This window comes from Hydra vulgaris, chromosome 04, assembly GCF_038396675.1.
Source record: "Hydra vulgaris chromosome 04, alternate assembly HydraT2T_AEP".
Taxonomy (NCBI): Eukaryota; Metazoa; Cnidaria; class Hydrozoa; order Anthoathecata; family Hydridae; genus Hydra; species Hydra vulgaris.
Genome location: NC_088923.1, coordinates 35,764,401 through 35,782,911, shown reverse-complemented (window position 1 = coordinate 35,782,911; position 18,511 = coordinate 35,764,401). Strand labels below are relative to the sequence as shown.

The 18,511-nt window shown below is 30.9% G+C and overlaps 1 protein-coding gene across 1 annotated transcript in view; it reads right to left on the bottom strand.

Moving 5' to 3' along the window:
• Positions 1-8,405: 8,405 nt before the first annotated feature.
• LOC105843864 (uncharacterized) overlaps positions 8,406-18,511 on the bottom strand; it is a 94,972-nt gene continuing 84,866 nt past the window's right edge. Inside the window, exons 9-12 of the mRNA XM_065796191.1 lie at positions 9,672-11,546; positions 9,412-9,530; positions 9,036-9,324; positions 8,406-8,960 (exon numbers count right to left, since the gene is read on the bottom strand). Of these exons, the coding sequence (XP_065652263.1) occupies positions 11,515-11,546 (32 nt within the window). The 3' untranslated portion in view covers positions 8,406-8,960; positions 9,036-9,324; positions 9,412-9,530; positions 9,672-11,514. The remainder of the gene's footprint in view (positions 8,961-9,035; positions 9,325-9,411; positions 9,531-9,671; positions 11,547-18,511) is intronic.

Below are 18,511 nucleotides of genomic sequence, written 5' to 3'. Positions count from 1 at the left end.
TTGAGGACTTCTTGTTTCATCATCTTCATCAGTTACCTTGATAACTGCTAAGCTCATTTTCAAGAATGATCCTCCTCCATCAATGCCAAGCTTGACAAAATGATTGGAGCCGTATTCCCTTGACAACAACACCTTGTTGGTTAAGTCCTCAAGATTTTTGCAGTGAATGATTGTTCTCTTCTCTTCAGCTTTTCCTTTTTCTGCTGAAATGTTGACAACTGATAGTTGAAAGAAATCATTCAACGATTTTCCTACAGCAGCAAACTTTTGCTGGAAAAATGGCTCAACTAGTCGAGTTTCTGTTGCTTTGTTAAGTGTTGAGGCAAGTTGTCACGTTCCCGTGTTGGATAGTCCTGTGTTCAACTGAACATTTAACAAGCTTTGCATTGTAAGTGTTGAACTGGTTGATTTGCGTACAGATGCTGGGCCTAAAAAGCAAATGAAATAAATTTAACAACATTTTGTTACTTGTGAATGATTACAACAACAACAGTTCCTCCAGGAGATGCATCCTTTGAGCTGATGATGGCAGATGCAATTTGCTCAGCACCAACAGGATCTGACTGGACCAATGCTTGCAAGTTTTGGTGTCTTGTTCCGATTGTGCATGAATGTCTGAGACCTCTTGCAAGAATGGACAAACATTGTGCGCATCTTTTCTCTGATGACTGTAAGCGGGACTTTGGTGAAGGGCCAGGCTTAGAAGATTCACCTTGGTCAAGGTTTCTGTTCTGTTCTTTTGGTGCCAAGGGATGTTTCTGGTTGAGCTTGAATTTTGCTATTTGGCAAATGAGACAGTCACATGGACCAGATGTTCGTGTCAAAGGCTTGACAATGATTGCAGAGAAGTTGTAGATTGCAGGAAGTGAAACACTCATGTCCCCAGCATCTCTTTTTTGCAAGAGAGTTCGGCAAGCATTGCAAATAGCCTGTGGGACTCTTTCATCTGCAAAGTCAATGTCTGTTTTCAACAATTTGTGAATTCTTCCAATGATAAAGTCATTTAACTCTCGGTCTCCTTTCCTCATGCAAAGAAAACAAACAGACTTTCTGCATTCTACATGTGTTTTTGCTTTATTTGGCATTTTTGATGCTTTATGTCTTCATTTTAAAAAATGATCTTCATTCAACAAGGAAAAATAATTATGAATGTTTTTTATGTCATAAATTTCATGATAATCTTTGTGTACACAATTTTTTTGTGTACATAATCTTATTGTGTACTTTATGCCAATGGAAGGGGGATGACAGGGAAGGATTTAACCCTTTTTAATTTGAAAAGTTAGTGCATGCATGCGTGCGTGCGTGTGTGCATGCGTACATGTACATAAAATCATTGCTGATGCTTAGTCATTACAAAGTAACTAAATTCAAATGAAATTCATTTTTTTTAATTTCCAATAATTATTTGATCTTCTGGGATGTTTGAAATGACTTAAAATTATTTTATTATGATCCCTATATACCTACAACTTAAAAAAATCACTGTAATTTATGATTTTGAGCTGTTTATTTTTTTGGAAAATCTTGGATTTTGGTTATTTTCACTATATAACTTAAAAATGAAAAAAATGGCTCGGACGTAGTTAAAAGATTTCAAAAACAGCTCTAAATGTTCACACTAGGTCTATATAATGCCCATCTAAAAGGATTTGTTCGGTCCTTTCAGGTGATGTTAGCCATGGATATTTACAGGGTGTGATGTGGTGGTAATAAATTAAAGTAATATTTTTGATTAAATTATAAGTTCGCCTGACAATCAAACTCTGTTCCTCGATCAAAAGTTCTGATCAAAAGTCAATAAAACACTTTTTTCATGAATAAGTACTTAAATGAAACAAACTTCTGTCAAGTTTTCCATTACAACAGGTACTTAAGTTTTGTTCAGCAGACATGTCAGGGTGTAGATATATTTAAAATAGCACTTACTTAATTTTCAATTCTAACTTTCATTTTCTGATAATTTTATTCAAAGTTAGTGATAAACTTATGTAAATTAAACTTTCAAATTTTATTTAGAGAGATTTTTCCGTAGATTAAAAATATAACTATTTAATAGAATTAACTCTACACGGCTAAAGTTAATTTACGGACCCTAATATCACTTTTAAAATATCAAAGACTTTGTAGACCTAACTTAGTTTATAAAAACTAGATCATAGGAAAAATCTCTCCAAAATATTTTTCACTGTTTCTAAAAGTGTAAAATAAGCTCTTTCCAATGATGCAATTACAAAAAAAAAAAAATTTGCACACAAGTTTTAGGGGTTCAAGTACATCTTATTTTAGGGTATTTTACTTTTGTTGCCATATTGGTTTCATAATAGCTCAACATTGGCAACTTTCTAAAAAGCTGATTTTTATTCATGTTATTATATTAGTATGTCGATCCTATAGAAAAAAATAACAATGCTGAAAAACATTTTGTTCTGGGGATATGACCTTACAAAAAAACAATAAAAATTTATGATTTTGAATTTGTGGCGCTATTTGTTGAACCATAAACTAAGTTCTAGACATGATATAGAAGTTGTATTAAATAATTTGCAATCTGCACCTTCGGTTTACTAAGAACCTAGGTTTTTAAGATAGATTACCGTTTCATTGCAAAAATATAAGATCTCAAAAATACAACTTTTAGCTACTGACTGATATTGAAATTTGTGTATGCTTTACAAAAAGTACTTCAAAATCCGAAATAACAAACAATTTCACTTGAAACTTTAATAATGTTCATGAAACATATTTAACTACATACTGATAAAATTTTATTAAAATCTGAGGTAGAGTGGGAATGATTTTAGAAATTGGACTGTTTGGCGTGGAATGACCCAACTTGTTACATTTCGTAACCGAATATTTGCTATTCGACTGTTTAACTTAGAAAGTTGAAGTTAAACAAACTTCGCCGGTGCTTACACGATTCTTAAATATACGATCCGGTAACTTAACTTACCTACTGTCAATAATAATTGAATATGCAATTTGCATAATTAGGCTTTCGTTTAGTTCTCACCCACTGTTGGCCAACGAGACCGGCAGGATTTATGTCGAGTCACACAAATGAAGCCGAACAAAGTGCTAAGAACCATAATTGGAGCAAAGAGGTAAAACTGAGGCGTTCTTAGCCAATTTGAGCGTTTTAGATGCCCATTACAAAAAAAATATATAAATTAAATTTCAAAAATTTAAAAAAAAAATTGAAACAACAAAATTATTTTAAAATATTTATAATATTAATGTATATATGGTACATAATCCAGCAAATATTGAACAATTTATAATCCTACTCTAGGGTAGAATGTAAAAGGTAACGCTCAATTAAACTTTTCTTCAATTAAAAGTAACTATAGTCACTCTCGAAGTTGACTTTTACATGTTTAAATCTATTACATCTAGGTTTAATTTTTGAATGAACTCTCCACACTGTTTAGCAAACTGTTTTGGATAGAGAAAAAAGAGTCCTTTAAAACACCTTTTTACATCTTTGTATCTCAGCTTTCCTAACTTAGGCCTATAGTTCAATGTATGAAAGACTTTAAAATATAAAAAGATTCTTGTGTAACTAAGTAGAAGTTAGTTTTTGATGAATTAAAAAACTTTTTTTCTATCTACCCATGATTCCTACAATCCAAGTTTTCTAAGCAAACGGCATTTTTGCATTTTTGCAAAAATGCTTGCAGAAATAAAATTAAAAAATCAAAGCTATCTGCTGTACACTATCATAACTGTGGTTTACCAGATGAAATAAAGGTTATAAAATTTCTTGCTCCGATGGAGCTACACCGAGGTTTCATGGTGGGCAATTTAAGGGAGGACAGTTTTCAAAACTTCTTAATAATATAGATATAGTAAACGATTTAATCAAGTCTTTTTCACTAGATAATGATGAACAACTTTATTTCATACTACAGGCATTTGAATGCTCGAGAGAAGTTAAAGTTAGTTGTTTAGTAATGACTTTAGAACCCGACTACGAAATAAAAGTAAAAAATTATCAAGAAACCTACTATAAACTTGGATTAAGAGTATCACCTAAAGGACACGCTTTAGTAAAACATACAGTAGAATTTTTAAAAATGATGTCTATGACTATTTAGTGACTATGATATCTAGTGACTATCCAAACAAAGGTCTAGGCAGTTTAGTAAGGTCTGGGAAAACGGTTACAAGGTATCCAAATGTCACAAAAGTTATTCGAAAAGATTACATAAAGCTGTTGTTACATAAAACTCACGCCATACTTTCTTTTCTAAAAGTCTTACTGATTAACTATATATATAGTTTATTTTGAAAAGTTAGTTAGTAAAATATGACACAGTTATTATTAACTTGTTTTGTTATTATTAATAGTTTAACAATTGTTTTTATTAACAATTATTGTTGTTGTTAACAGTTATTATTAACTTGTTATGTTAAATATCACTAAAAACCACAACAAAAAACTTTAATCTTCTTTTTATTTGTGTCCCAGTGATTGGATCCAACCATATTAAAACTCTAAGAACACGCCCCTAACGTAACGCCATTAAAACATTAGTGATTTTTTTTTTTTTTTTCATATTTTTCAGAATAAAAGTTTATCGACAAATTTTAAATATCATTCCTAAAAAATATGCTGTTTAAAAGTTGTGACTTTTTAAAGTTATTTTTTGGAGTTAATTGGGGAATAAAAAACTAAAAACAATAACAGCTTTTTAGCGAGAAGAAATTTTTGTATGAAATTTTAAATCTGTATATTATTTTTAACCCAGTTAAAGATATAACGAAAAAATTTTTTTTTAATATTGAAACCATACACGGAACACAAGTACCCAAGTTTTAGGTTTAAGTACCCAAGTTTTAGGTTTCTAGTCTCTTATCGTCGCAATTTTTTCTAAATTCTTATTTTGCATGAGTATGATTAGTACACATTTTTATGAAAGCACCATTTCTGGAAGTTATTTATCTTAAACACTAAAAATTCTGAACCAGTTTGTTTAACCCTCTTTTGTTTTTTTAGATATCGGCAGAATATTTTCAATATCTAAGTCATAACAGAACAAGGGACGGTGGTTTCGAAAATGTTATCTGTTTTTGGTGTACTTTTTTTTCGTAAGAAATAATTCCCCTAAGGTGTGCTGGGAAATATATGCGTTATAATTTAATAAATTCATAGAACCCTATAATTATATTTAGTATAACGGAAAGATATAATTGCATCTGCAGAATTCACAGATGTAGTTCAACAGATGTAGCTATTCTTAACATAATTGAAAAGATGTAACTAGATGTATGTAGTATATGTATGTCAAGGTGTAGTTGCACAGATGTTGTTATACTATGATAATTGAAAAAACTACATCTGCAGTAATTACATACTTTTTACACAGATATTATTAGACATCAATGAAATTTCAGATATTGTTGACAGATGTTATTATCCTCAGTGTATTTACAGATATTGTTGGGAAGATGTTATTAGACGTAGCAAAAACTGATGTTGTTACGTTGACCCATTCTTTTGAATATCCTAAGTACAGAGTTTGCTTTAGGAGTAGCTTGACTAATCTGTTCTGATCATTGGAGTTTATTACCAATTAGGATACTTAATATTTTTTCGACAGATACAGCTTTAAGATAAATGCGACTACCATTTGTGTCCAACATTCCAAAGGAATATCAAATTCTGAGGAACTACCTCAGAAACTTCAGAACTTTGCATTTATTTATGCTCAATTCCATACCTATACATTACACCAAATCTTGACCAATCAATGATTTGCCAGAATAAGTTAAAAATACTTGCAAAAATTTTGCAAGTATTTTTAACTTATTCTGGCATTTCATCGATAAAGAGAAAAATAGTAGAGGTTCCATAACCGATCCTGAGGAACACCACTCAAGATATCCATTCATCCAGAGAAGAAATTGGCTTAAACAACACGCTGTTTTCTACAGTCCAGAAGTTCTAGAGCAAATTGAGAATCTTATTGCAAAAACCATAACCATCCAACTTGAGATAAAGCAAAACATGCGATACACGATCAAAAGCTTTAGCAAAGTCTAGCAAGATAAGCAATGCGACACAGCCATAGCTTAAAACTTCAGTAATGTTATCCAATACTTTAAGAAGATTTGTAGCGCACAATATAGATCTGAAAAATCATGTTGATGCCCAGATAACAAACTATATTTTATTCAGTGTTCAGTCAAAACATCACACATTATTCCTTCCATTATTTTTCCAGCTGCAGAGGTGATGGAAATAGGCCTGTAATTTCCAGGATCAGGACGATAACCTTTTCTAAACTGTGGCGTTATGTTTGCGAGTTTCCACTCTGATGGCACTAAGCCAGAATCAAAGGACTTGATAAATAATAAAGAAAGAGGCATACTAAACTCTTTAAACAAGGTTTTGAGCACTCGAGGGTGAACTCTATCAATACCGGCAGCTTTTGAAATGTCAAGCGTAGATAAATGCTTTTCAATATTATTACAATTAAACAAAGAGCTTGAAACTGGAAAGCAAACAAATTCAGTTCTACAAGATAAATTAGCAGACTGAGATTGAATTACAGGTGATAAAAAAACTTTAAAAAAGTAGTTGTTTAGACAGTCTTTAATAGACTTCTTTTCTAATAATTGTACTCCATCGTGTTTAAAAAGTCATTGAATATCACTCTTACTAGACTTTTCACTGCTTACATAAGAGTAGAGCCGTTTCGGGCATGACTAGCAAGCAAAAATGACTTCACTCTCAAACTTCAGTACGCGTCAGCAAAAAGATTTTTGACCAGATGATTTTGTTTATTGGGTAAGACTTGAATAATGTCTTTGAATTTACTAGAAGCACATCGTAACTTCATAAATAGTCTGAATTTTTCAGTTGATGATTTAATAGAAGTATTTGAATAGTTCAAAGCTAATGTCTTCTGATTTATTTTAGAATAAAATTGGCCAGTTGATTGCTTTTAGGCCCTCATTAATTGCTTTATTGTCACCTTTGTCATTAATATAACTTACTTTTTGTAGTCTGGAAATTTTGATCAATGATTCAAGTCTGAAATCCCATAAGAGTAAGTTGTGTAGGAAACTTTTCTACATCCAAGCGGAGGACCAATTGTAACATTATAAAAACAAATCCCCTGATAGCACTATGTCAAGCGTATAATTGATAAAAGTCAGTTCAGTGACAAACTGTGATAGGAAACAATCATTAATAGTATCTAAAAAAAGTTAACTACACTGTTTACCACTTTTAGATTGGTACTAATATATTGGTTACATTATATTTCATCATTTATATTTTAATTTATGTTTTATTATTTTTTCATTTGTTTTTTTATTCTTTTATTGAGAGTGAACAATCATAAATCTAATACAAATGCTCCACTCTCTCAATAGTATATATACTTCCAGCAGTTGCTTTTTTAAAAGTCACGATTCAAGACCGGTTTACATATATATTGGTATCAAAAAACGGTCTTGTTCTTTTAACTTATAATGTTAAACCCTAAGCTTCTAGCTGTCTTAACAAAATCATTTCGATAGATTAAGTAAAATTAATTGATACATATTGAACAAAGTGGGCTTACCTAATAATCAAGATGTTTTTTTACAACTATTTTCCAAAAAAATATCTTAATCACAACTTTTAAAATATCATTTAACGGAAGAAATTATATATAACGAATGCTATGAATATAAACGGAGTTTATTATGGTAAACGCCTTACAGTTGTTAGAGAAAAAGCTTTGGTTCTTTAGAATGGTTAATGCCAGGGCCAGCGAAAGTCGGTGTCACGTGGAGGGGGGGGGGGGATATGTTGCCAATATAACTTTTGCCGACTAAAAAAAAAAACTTCCCTCGTATTTTAAAATTTTCCGACTGCTCAGTCGACAACTGCTGTTTTCACAATTATTGTTTAAAAATCTAGTTTTTTAAAACATAAAAATCTCTATATATTATTGCCGAACTTAATAGTGTTAGTCGTAGTGTTAGTGCTCATTCGTGCGTGTTTGACATGGAACCCTTAGCAGCCATTGCAACCGAGGTAGTGGCATGAAAGAGTCGCAGCACTTTGTTTTATAAGAAAACGTAACCGAACCTGTATGCAAATAACTAGCGTTCGTAAACTTCAAGTTAAGTAATTTTAAAACATACTGAAACATTTATCAATATTTACAGTTTGATTTTCACCTGAAAATTGCATTGCGTCAAGCTCTCCTTAATTTTGGTTTATAGAATTTATTTTCTTTAAAAAAATCATTACGTAGTTTTAAAATTTTTCGCCGATCAACGTGCCAGCATGGCCGAGTGGATAGCGCACCGAGCTTCTAAATAAATGAGCCGTGGTTCCAGTCCTACCACTGCTGACTTTTTTTTTATTAAATTTTTATTGATTATTTTAAAATATAAAATACTTTTGTAGTTTTATAGAGATTATATACAAACATATGTAACGATGTTATACACTCATATATATATAAAACCAAAAGATTTAAAAAGCTAAAAATTCTAAAAATATAAAAGCACCGGAAGAAAATATTTGTTGCGTATGTGTCACGATCAAGATTTAAAAAAGCGTTGAGCGTATTGAGGCGGTTTTCCCATATGTGAGGCGAGGCGTAAGCCTCAATGCACTAGAGGCGTAAGCGTCAGTTTGTTTGAAAAAAACTCTTTATTCTTTTAAGAAAAAGATTAAAAACAATGAAAATAACACTGAGGTAAAATCATTCTTTCATTAGAAGTTCCAAAAAGAACCATAGAAGTTCCGAACTTTATCAGATTCGATATAAACTTGGTCTAATCTCATTAGTCATAACCCATCAATCATCACCATTGTCACTAAAACTAGTGCTATTATTAGGATCCTCGAGGAATCATCCATGAAATTCAATTCAACCTCTTCTTCTTTGCTTTCCTCCTCGACATGTGGAAAATCTTCCTCACCATCATCAATTGGAATTTTTTTTTACCTAAAGGAAATATATATGTTTCAGTAAAGTAGAAATAAAAAATTAAAAAAACTTAATCAAATTAATATCCAATACCTTCGTTTTTCTTCTTTCTCTTCTTTGTAAGTTAAGATACTTCATTTTCTTTGACTTCAAGAGGGTCATCAAGAGCTATATTTGCATTATGATCTTCATAGGTCTCCACCGCAGGATTTTGGAGCTCTGAGATCAATTCATCACCAGATTCTATATCTTCTAAACAAAGAAGACCTTCAATTGCAATCTTCTTTAACACCATGTGTTTTAGTTTCGAATTGAACATAATGTAAACCAAATCATTGAGTTTCGCTTGCTTCAAGAAATTTCTTCTCTTTGGATGCACCTACTCGTTATAATATTAAAACTCAGTAATAAAAAAATTGAAAACATATAAAAACCAAAATATATTTTTTTTATTATTAATTTATATTACTATTTAATTAAAAGAGCTCCAGTTCCGTTCACATCCAGAAGCACTGCAAGTCAAACTCAAGATTCTAATGACAAATTTTGCTAGTTCAGGCGTTTGATCTCCAAAAACTCTCCACCAATCTGCTCAAAATAGTAATGATATTTTATTAAATTGATAAAAAAAAAAACGGTTGAGATGTATATCGGGTCCATCCTCTAGTTTATCAAAAAATAAAATAAAAAATATTCTTACTAACATCCTAAAAATAGTGAAAAACACACCTGGACTTATCTTCTTCCTCGTTATTACTGCATTTTCCCATCCAAATAAACCTTGTGCATTTCAAAAAGAATCAATCTGCAAATCCGCTTTCTGAATCACCAGTCAGTCACTCCATGCAAGAATAAAGTTCCAATTTAATCTCATGATGAGTAGAGAATGGAGGTTCATATTGGAAACGAGGATTTAGAAAATATGCAGCAGCATGCAAATGCGTGTGAAGCTGACAATCCCACCAACTATCCACAATATCCCAAACAGTCTAATACTTTGCAACATCATTATTTAGATTTTGAGCAATGTTTTCCTTTTTCCTTTCCATAGCTTCGTAAATAAATCCCATTGGTGGATACTGATCGGAACCAACCATTCAAAGAACTACAACGAAAAATTTTGTTGTGTTGAGCACATAAACAACACCAGGCCAAAACAACTTGTTTTTTTGAATTATGTTGTGCACATTTTTCCCCAATGATCGAGATGCATAAACACTGATTTTCCACTTTTTTGAAGTAAAAAAGGATTTAAGTCCACCCCTTGCTCTAAACAAGCTTTGCAAAATTTAGAAATCGAGTAACAGCAGGTTTCGCCGAATCTCCACCATTAAATTTTCTTACCATCGCTAAAACCCATTCCCGTGGATAAAATTTATTATTATCTTGGCCTTGATAAACACAGAAGCATGTAGGGGTAACTTGAAGATGTCCACCAACATTAAGTCTATACAGTGTGTTGTACAAGGTTTCCAATACACATTTTTCCTTTTCTCCGTCAATATTTGCCCCGCTGTTTTATAAGCCGAGGTATTGTCTGCTATCACTTGGATAACATTCTTTTCTCCAGCTTTCTCAACAACTTCATCAAGCAATCTAAAAAGCAACTTTGCATCTTTTACATGATCCGATGCATCAATGGACTAAAAAGTAAGTTACTTTCGGGTTATTAACTAAAAAATTTATCAATGTACGCCCCTTTGTGTCAGTCCAACCATCAGACATAATACTATAACCGGTCTCAATCCATGAAGGTTTCGCTTCATCAACAATGGAAGAAATAACATGTTTCTCTTCTTTTAGAATCCATGTTCGCAACTCATGAATAGTTGGGGGTTTAAATCTCCTTCCAAACCCACATACATCATTCATCATGGCCTAATATGAAGGGGTTGTTGCTACATTGAACGGTATTGAATTCTCATGGAAGAAACGTCCAATAGACCTGCAAATCCGTCTTTTTTCGTTTTTCTTTTAACTCTCATTCAATGTAACTTGGTGCATTTGATAACCCGTGGAACATTCAGCACTCCTGCCAATATTTGGTGGTTTTATAAAGAAATCAATGGGTCCATAAACTTGTTTGTTTAACTTGACTGCACTTAAGCCTATAGGTGCTTTTTGTAATTGTGGATCGTCTTTAGTAGCAAATGGCTCTTGCTTTCCCACTTGACAAACCTCCTCCATTTCTTCAAATGCTCTTCTTTTACCCTCGGTCTTTTTCAACATAAATAACTTCATTTCTTTTTGAACCCTAATGGGAACTCATGGACAACCTGCAACATTCTTATGAGTCTTTGCAAGATGCTTCTTTAGCCTTTTAATTTCACCAGTGATCTTCTTCTATAAAAGTTTATATATTTTCTATACCAGTGATTCTTCTTTTATAATATGGGAACTCATAGACAACCTGCAACATTCTTATGAGTCTTTGCAAGATGTTTCTTTAGCCTTTCACCAGTGATCTTCTTCTGAAAAAAGTTGCACTCAACATTTATATAAGTTTTGCCTTCCTGCGACCTGATTGGAGGAAGTTCAACACAACACTTCCAACCAAGATCCGTCCTCCCACTTATTTTTGACGACTTTGCCATATCTTTAAAGCTGCAAATTTATAAAATAGTTAAGAAAAAAAGCAATGATCAATCATAGCGAGCTGCAATTGATTATACAATTCCATGTAATGAATTTAATGATTAGTTAATACAATACGGGCATATGAGTATAATATATGATTTAATTATACAACTTCAGAATATATAAGTTAGATATGTATTTATATATTTTATTAAACCCACCATTATCATTTTATTACATTCATTTTCTTAGTAAAAGTAAAAATATACCGACTAAACTGTACTTTATTTATAATAAAATTCAAAAAAAAATATTTTGAAATTTTTTTTTTAAATTTTACGAAAGATATGAATTTTTATATATTATAAATCTCATCTATTAAGTTGACTTTTTTGAAGAAATTTTTATTTATTTTTGCTAATATATAGCTTAATTTTTCCTTACTTGAGCCCCACTATCATATAAAATTCCCTAGCAACCTCATAGCAACAAGTTTTTTACTTGTTTTCGAAGTGATTATGGACTTGTTTTCTTAATAATAAATTTCAGATGACGGCATAAAGTCATCAAACAAAAACTAAAATGTATTGATAGAAGCCACAAACCATATTTATTATACAGAAGAAGCTGAAACAAATTTTTTGGTTGTTAAAACAAACAGTTATTTTGCTTACTTATTTTGTTGCTTTGTTTGTTGTCAAGATGTCAAGTATAAAAAATTTATCTAGAAAAATAAAAAGAAAATGGAATGGATGCCATCCAAATGAAAATTATTTTACTGTTCAGCCTTTAACTTCTCTATCTTCATCAGTTGCTCCATCTAGTTCCAGTGCCAAGAAACTAGTTATTGCTAATAGTAATGCATGTAGTCGCGATAAACAAATTGATAATTATTTCATTCTAATGAATTTTTTTATATTAAAGAATTTGATTTTAAAAAAGAATTTGCCATTGTTGTCATTTTCCTCTTTTTATTGAGGATAAAGTAAGTAACAAAATGGGTTTTTTTCATTTACTTAACATGCACTGCTCAGCTTATGACTGGTCAATGTTTACTCACACTTCACCAAGAATTTCATCTAAAACCAAAACAGAGAAAAGTAAGAAAAAACTTTTGAAGAATATATGCGTGCAGTTATTGGCTTTCGAGAAATTGGTTGTGGATTTAGTTCTATGAAATCTTTTTCTATGTGCATGAACTTAAATTACTTGACTTTGAATGGGTTTCAAATAGTTAACCAAGATGTTATGACAGCTTAGTTAACTATTTGAAACCCATTCAACTTCATACTTTCATTCGCAACTTCTTAAGTTGCGAATGAAAGTATGAAGCAAGCTGCTACTGAGCTTCAAAATGGTAAATTTATCACTGAACCATCAAAAATACGTGTCTTAATTATTGGTTCATGGCAAAAACGTGGGCATGCATCAATGAATAAAGTTGTTACTGCTTTATACGGTGGTAAGTGGATTGATGTGGAGGTCCTTTCAAAATACTGTAAAGGGTGTGAAATGTGGGAAAAGAAAAAATATTCAACAAAGTTTAATTCCTGGAAAGTAGGACATGATTGTTCCATTTACCATCATAAATCTTCTGGAGCAATGGAACCTATTGGTGCGGTAAATATTTTCAAATGATCTGTACAAAAAAATAATTTGATTTATACAGAGTATCTCAATGATGGAGATACATCATTTTTTAACGATGTTTTATTTGCTGATCCTTATCATGAATATAAAGTGATACCAAAAAAACTGGAATGGTTTGGTCACGTCCAAAAAAGATTGGACACACGATTACGTAATTTGGTTAAGAAATACAAAGAGACAAAAACCCCTATTTCGGGTAAAAAAAAGTTGACAGAGAAACTTATAAATTCAATGCAAAATTTTTATGGAATGGCAATTTGAGCCAATAAAGGGGATTTGTACCAAATGAAAAAAGCTGTTTATGCAATACTCTTTCACTATACTAGCTCTCCTGATAATGATTATCGACACCAATTTTGCCCCAGAAATACAACTACAACATGGTGTAAGTACTAGAATACTAGAAAAAAAAATTTATTAATCTGTGTCAATTCCACCATGGATCAGGATTTTGATTCTTCCTATTATTCAAGACCTACAAGTTAATGAATTAGTCATGAAAATGAAAATGCCTGCATGGTGAAACTCAGAACGGAAATGAAGCGTTAAACTCTGTGATATGGTCTCGTGTATCCCAAAAAAATTTTGTAGGGAAAAAAGTTCTTGAAATGGGTGTTCATTCAGCAGTGATCCATTATAATGATGGAGCAAATGGTATTTTAAATGTGCTAAAGTATTATGGCTTGATCGGTTCAATAACTTGTAAAAAATCAATTTTTAGCAAATATTGCTCGTGTTAAACGAATGAATTTAAAATCAAATCCTGAAAAAAAAAAAAGGAGGAAATGTTTAAGATCAAAAAAATTAGTATTCCATGATGCTGAACAAAGTAAGGAACAAGAATTTTATGTAGCTGGTGGTTTTTAGCTGATCTAACATTTCAAATTCAACTGTACTTTTTTGTTTCTTGCTTTTTTTGCATTTTAATTTTTTTAGCGTTTTGTAAAATTCAAAACATAATAACTTGAGTAAAATTTAGTTTAATGAACTGAAATTTTCAGGAAATGTTTATTAACTATTGATGCTCCAGTTAACCCAAGGGTTTTTCTTACATTTATTTAAATAAAAAGTTATTGCTAAATCTTTTTAGCAATAACTTTTTATTTAAATAAATGTAAGAAAATAAATCTATGGAAAGATTTTAATTTTTTCATTAAATTTGAGATAAATAGAGTAATTTTGAGAAATTTTCAAAACGTATGGGTCTATCTCTGTATCATAAGGTGCTTTATCATTGTGTCAATTTTTAATCCATTAATTTTTGACTAGATCAAGATATCTTGTTTTGAAATACAGCTTTTTTGTTCTTTTTCCCGCCGTTACGGGTTTTTATTGAGTTAATAATTTTTTTCTTTTTTTTAATGAAGAGAATTAAAACAATTTGTTAAAACAAATTTTCAGCAAACAAAAAATTTTTTAATATTTTTTCACAGTTTCCTTTTTTTCCTGATGTACCACCTTAAGGCGTTTTGAAAAACGGCTGCAGTATGGATGATACAACGAATATGTTAAAATGAGATAATTAGACGCAAAAAATTCAAAGCTTTTAACAAAAGCCACTAAACCAAAAAATTAATAGCAATTGCAGTTTAGTGCTTTTAAAAATTTTAAGTATAGTGTATTGGTGTTTGCAAAGAAACATTTAAAAAAAATTTTGTTGTATAGGCAGGTTTGGCGCTTAACCATCCCTATATAAACAATATATATAAACAAAAATGTTTTTTGATTATGTATATTGTTTATAAAATGTAAAAAATCCACTTGTATAACGTTTTATTCAGGATCGTATGTAATATATGTAAACTTTTCTAATAATTACAAGTCTTTTTGGTCAAGCTGTTTTGTTTTGATTTTTTGTATGTATTTTATTATATTTAAAAAAATTGACAAGATTTTAAAAACATATTGTTTCACCCAAGTGGAAAATTTGAAACTTCGATTTTAGATTTGCCCTCTCTTGATATTTTCGGATAGCTAAAACTACGTCATTTGTTTCTTAGACCGTTAAAAATGATAGACGAGGCTTTTTCGTAAATCGTTGTAGCCACAATTTTTTTGCGTATGTGACGTCACTTTGTGGCAAAAAACTAGAAATAAGATTTTATTTAAATATGGGCCTCGGAACCAGGGGGCCACCGAGAAAAAAAAGATGGCGCCCTTTTTAGTTGTGCGTTTAAAAAATCATTGCCCCTATTATTAAAAAAAGAATTGTTGTTGCCTGCTGCAATTAGAGATGTTTTAAAACCATTTTTACCTATAAAATATAAACTATTATATAAAATTAATAGATTTTAGCTTTTCTTTCTAATTGTTCTTCATACTAATACAAAACCTTTTGTAAAATTTTATTCATTGGGTAAATATGGTTTAAAAGTTGACAAGGAAACAGTAATTGGGGTATTTTGGGCCCCAACATGGTTTATTGAGCCCATAAAATTTTTTTTAACTTTTTGTTTATATGGGCATCCTATTTCATGCAGTAAAAAGTGTTTTAAGGTCGAACATTAGCAAGAAAAGTTTGATGGTATAGGACCACCTTAAGGTAGTTGTAAGAGGTGCAATGAGAGGGGGATTCTGATGATGAAGAAGAATGAGATGATAATACCGTGATCAAAAGCACCTAAGGGTGACTGTGGAGAAACTGAGCACTGACTAGAATCAGGACCAAGACACAAGTCGAGTGGAGAAGGTAAATGATTCCAATTGTCTGGAAAGCGAGTTGGAAAGTTGACAATTTAAGTTAGAGATTGAGAAAGATAAAAGTTGCGGGTTTTCACGCATGCAGTATCACTGACACTAGAACCAAACCACTCAGTGTGATGATGATAATGTTATTAGCAACAATCATATTAGTTGAAGAATAAAGAGAAAGGGTTTGGTCAACTTGATCAGGATCAACATCGAAAAGAGTGCATTTTTGAGATGAAGGAGAACGATATAAAAGAGAAAGGTGATTAAGTGAAGTGGTGCTAAATGAAAGCACATAATAGAATAGTCTGTGGATTTAAGCCTAGTTTCTCAACAAATGGGTGAATTCTTATGAATGTTTATGCTAAGGCCATGCAAGTGACTATTAGATTCTTTACAAATTAAAGGAAAATAACCATCAACACTAAGATCACAAGATGAGACAGCCAAATCCAAATTAGTCTCACGAAGAGCAAGTAAGTCTGGCAAACTTTGCAAAAGCTCTGCAAAATTTTTCACTTAACAGGAGAAAAGTTACTTTAAAGACCATGAATATTAGTGAATAATAGATTTAGAGAACTTTGTGATGACAATGGTTTTTTGTGTTTTACAGTTTTTGGTACTTTTCTCATTTTTGTATTTATTTAAGAACTTGACTCAAAGCACAAATAGTACTCAGCACACTATTTAATAGTCTTAACAACTGCCTCATTACTAATAATAAACCCTAAACAAAGGGCTCCAAACGTGGCCTTGACAATTTTTACAAACAGGGACAACATACATGCACATAGCACTGTTAGTACTCTGATATTTTACAGCTGTAGATAAAATCAGCCTCTGATTCTATCAACAGGTTCAGGGTGGCTCTTTTACTTACTTTTTTTTTACTTACACGAATTTTTATAAAAAAGTAAATTACATACGTAATTTTAAACGTTTTATGTAAATTTACATTTCCGTTTAAGTAATTAATTTTTTTAAATTGACTTTTACTTTATAATGTAAGTTTTTTTACTTTCAAAAGTAAGTTAAGTAAAAGAAGATTACATCAAAGAGTAATTTACTTTTACATGTGAAAGTAAGTCACATGAAAAAGCTGTTTACTTTTACATTTAAAAGTTAATTACTTTTAAAAATTACGTTACATAATATAAAAGTTTCTCAAACTGTAATTTACATTTACCTATAAAAGTAACTAATTAAAAAAATCATATTAAAAAAAACTTGCATATGAAAGTAAATTACATAAAAGTAATATGCTACCAAATGTAAATTAAATTTACAAGTAAAATAATATTTTTAAAGTAGGAATTTTTTATTTTAAAAGTAATAACAAGTCTTTATTAAAAATAAATTATATAAAATAAAATTTAAATTGGATAAGCTTACATTTTATATAATTTGTAGAGTAAATTAAAAGTAATTTATATAAAGTAAGAAAATAAATTTACTTAAATTCAAAATAACTTTGACAGGACCTTGTACAAAAGAAATACAAAAAAGTAAAACTTTAAGACTAACATTTAGATTGCCGCAACATTATATTTGTGCGATTTTAGGTATTTCTTCCCTGTAAAGTTTGAAAATATCAATAATAGGTTTCTACACATGAATAAAACCGTCTCTAGTTCCGGCCCATGATAGTTTTAGCTAAAATAACCATTCTCTGAATCAAACCGTCTCAAAAATATTTACTCTCTGGCCAATCATTCGAAAGGTCTGAAATTTAGACAAAGCTAAAACAAGGCAGTTAGCAGAAGGCGCATATACCCATGGGAGATTCAGAAAGGGTAGTTTATTTGAAAGGAAAATAATTGCCATAATTGTTAGTTCTTTTTTACAAATTTATTTCGTAAATGTATTTATTATTTAAAAACAAAGGAGAGAAAGGTTAAACCTGTTCTGAATTATGGGGGCTATAACACCATGCCCTAAAAATAAAGGAGCCTCGAACTTTTTTATTAGGATGATTTATTTTTGTAAAAATGTTTTGAAACTTTGATACGAAAAGAGTCTACCTGCTCCAGAATATCCTTTGACTCCAAAAGCCTTGGCTTAAACAACTATGGTACTTTTATATGGGCATGAAAAATTTAGAACTTTTTATGTAAATATTTTTACCTGCGTGTAGTATCAGTGGCCTAGCCAGTATAGGCAAAACTTGAGGTCTCACAAGCAACTGAACCTAGAGCTGCAAGGTTTAAGAGCCATAAGATATATTTAAAGAGTTTTTTTTCTTTAGAAAAGTTATTGATCCAGAGAAACAGAATATGGGCACTTGGGCCATGTATGTTTACTGACCAAAAATATTTTGCTACGCCACTGGTTCTTGCTTTGAAAATGACTCTGCATTTTGCAATTTTATTCTAAGTTTTGTATTTTGGTTTCTTTTGTTTAGCGTGGTTGTTGATAAAAACCAATCTAACCAAAATGAAAGTTATTTCTGGTAATGACTAACTAGAATAATTGTTAGGCAATAGAATAACAAAGGAATAATTGTTGTCTGGAATAGATTAGTTCATTCCAGAGAACAGTTTTATAAATAGCTATTAATAAATAAACAAAAAAAAATCAATTTTCAATTCTGTTAGAAAGCTACAAATAAGCCCGGCTTCTTTAGGGTAAATTTTTATCAGGGCCACTAACTTATT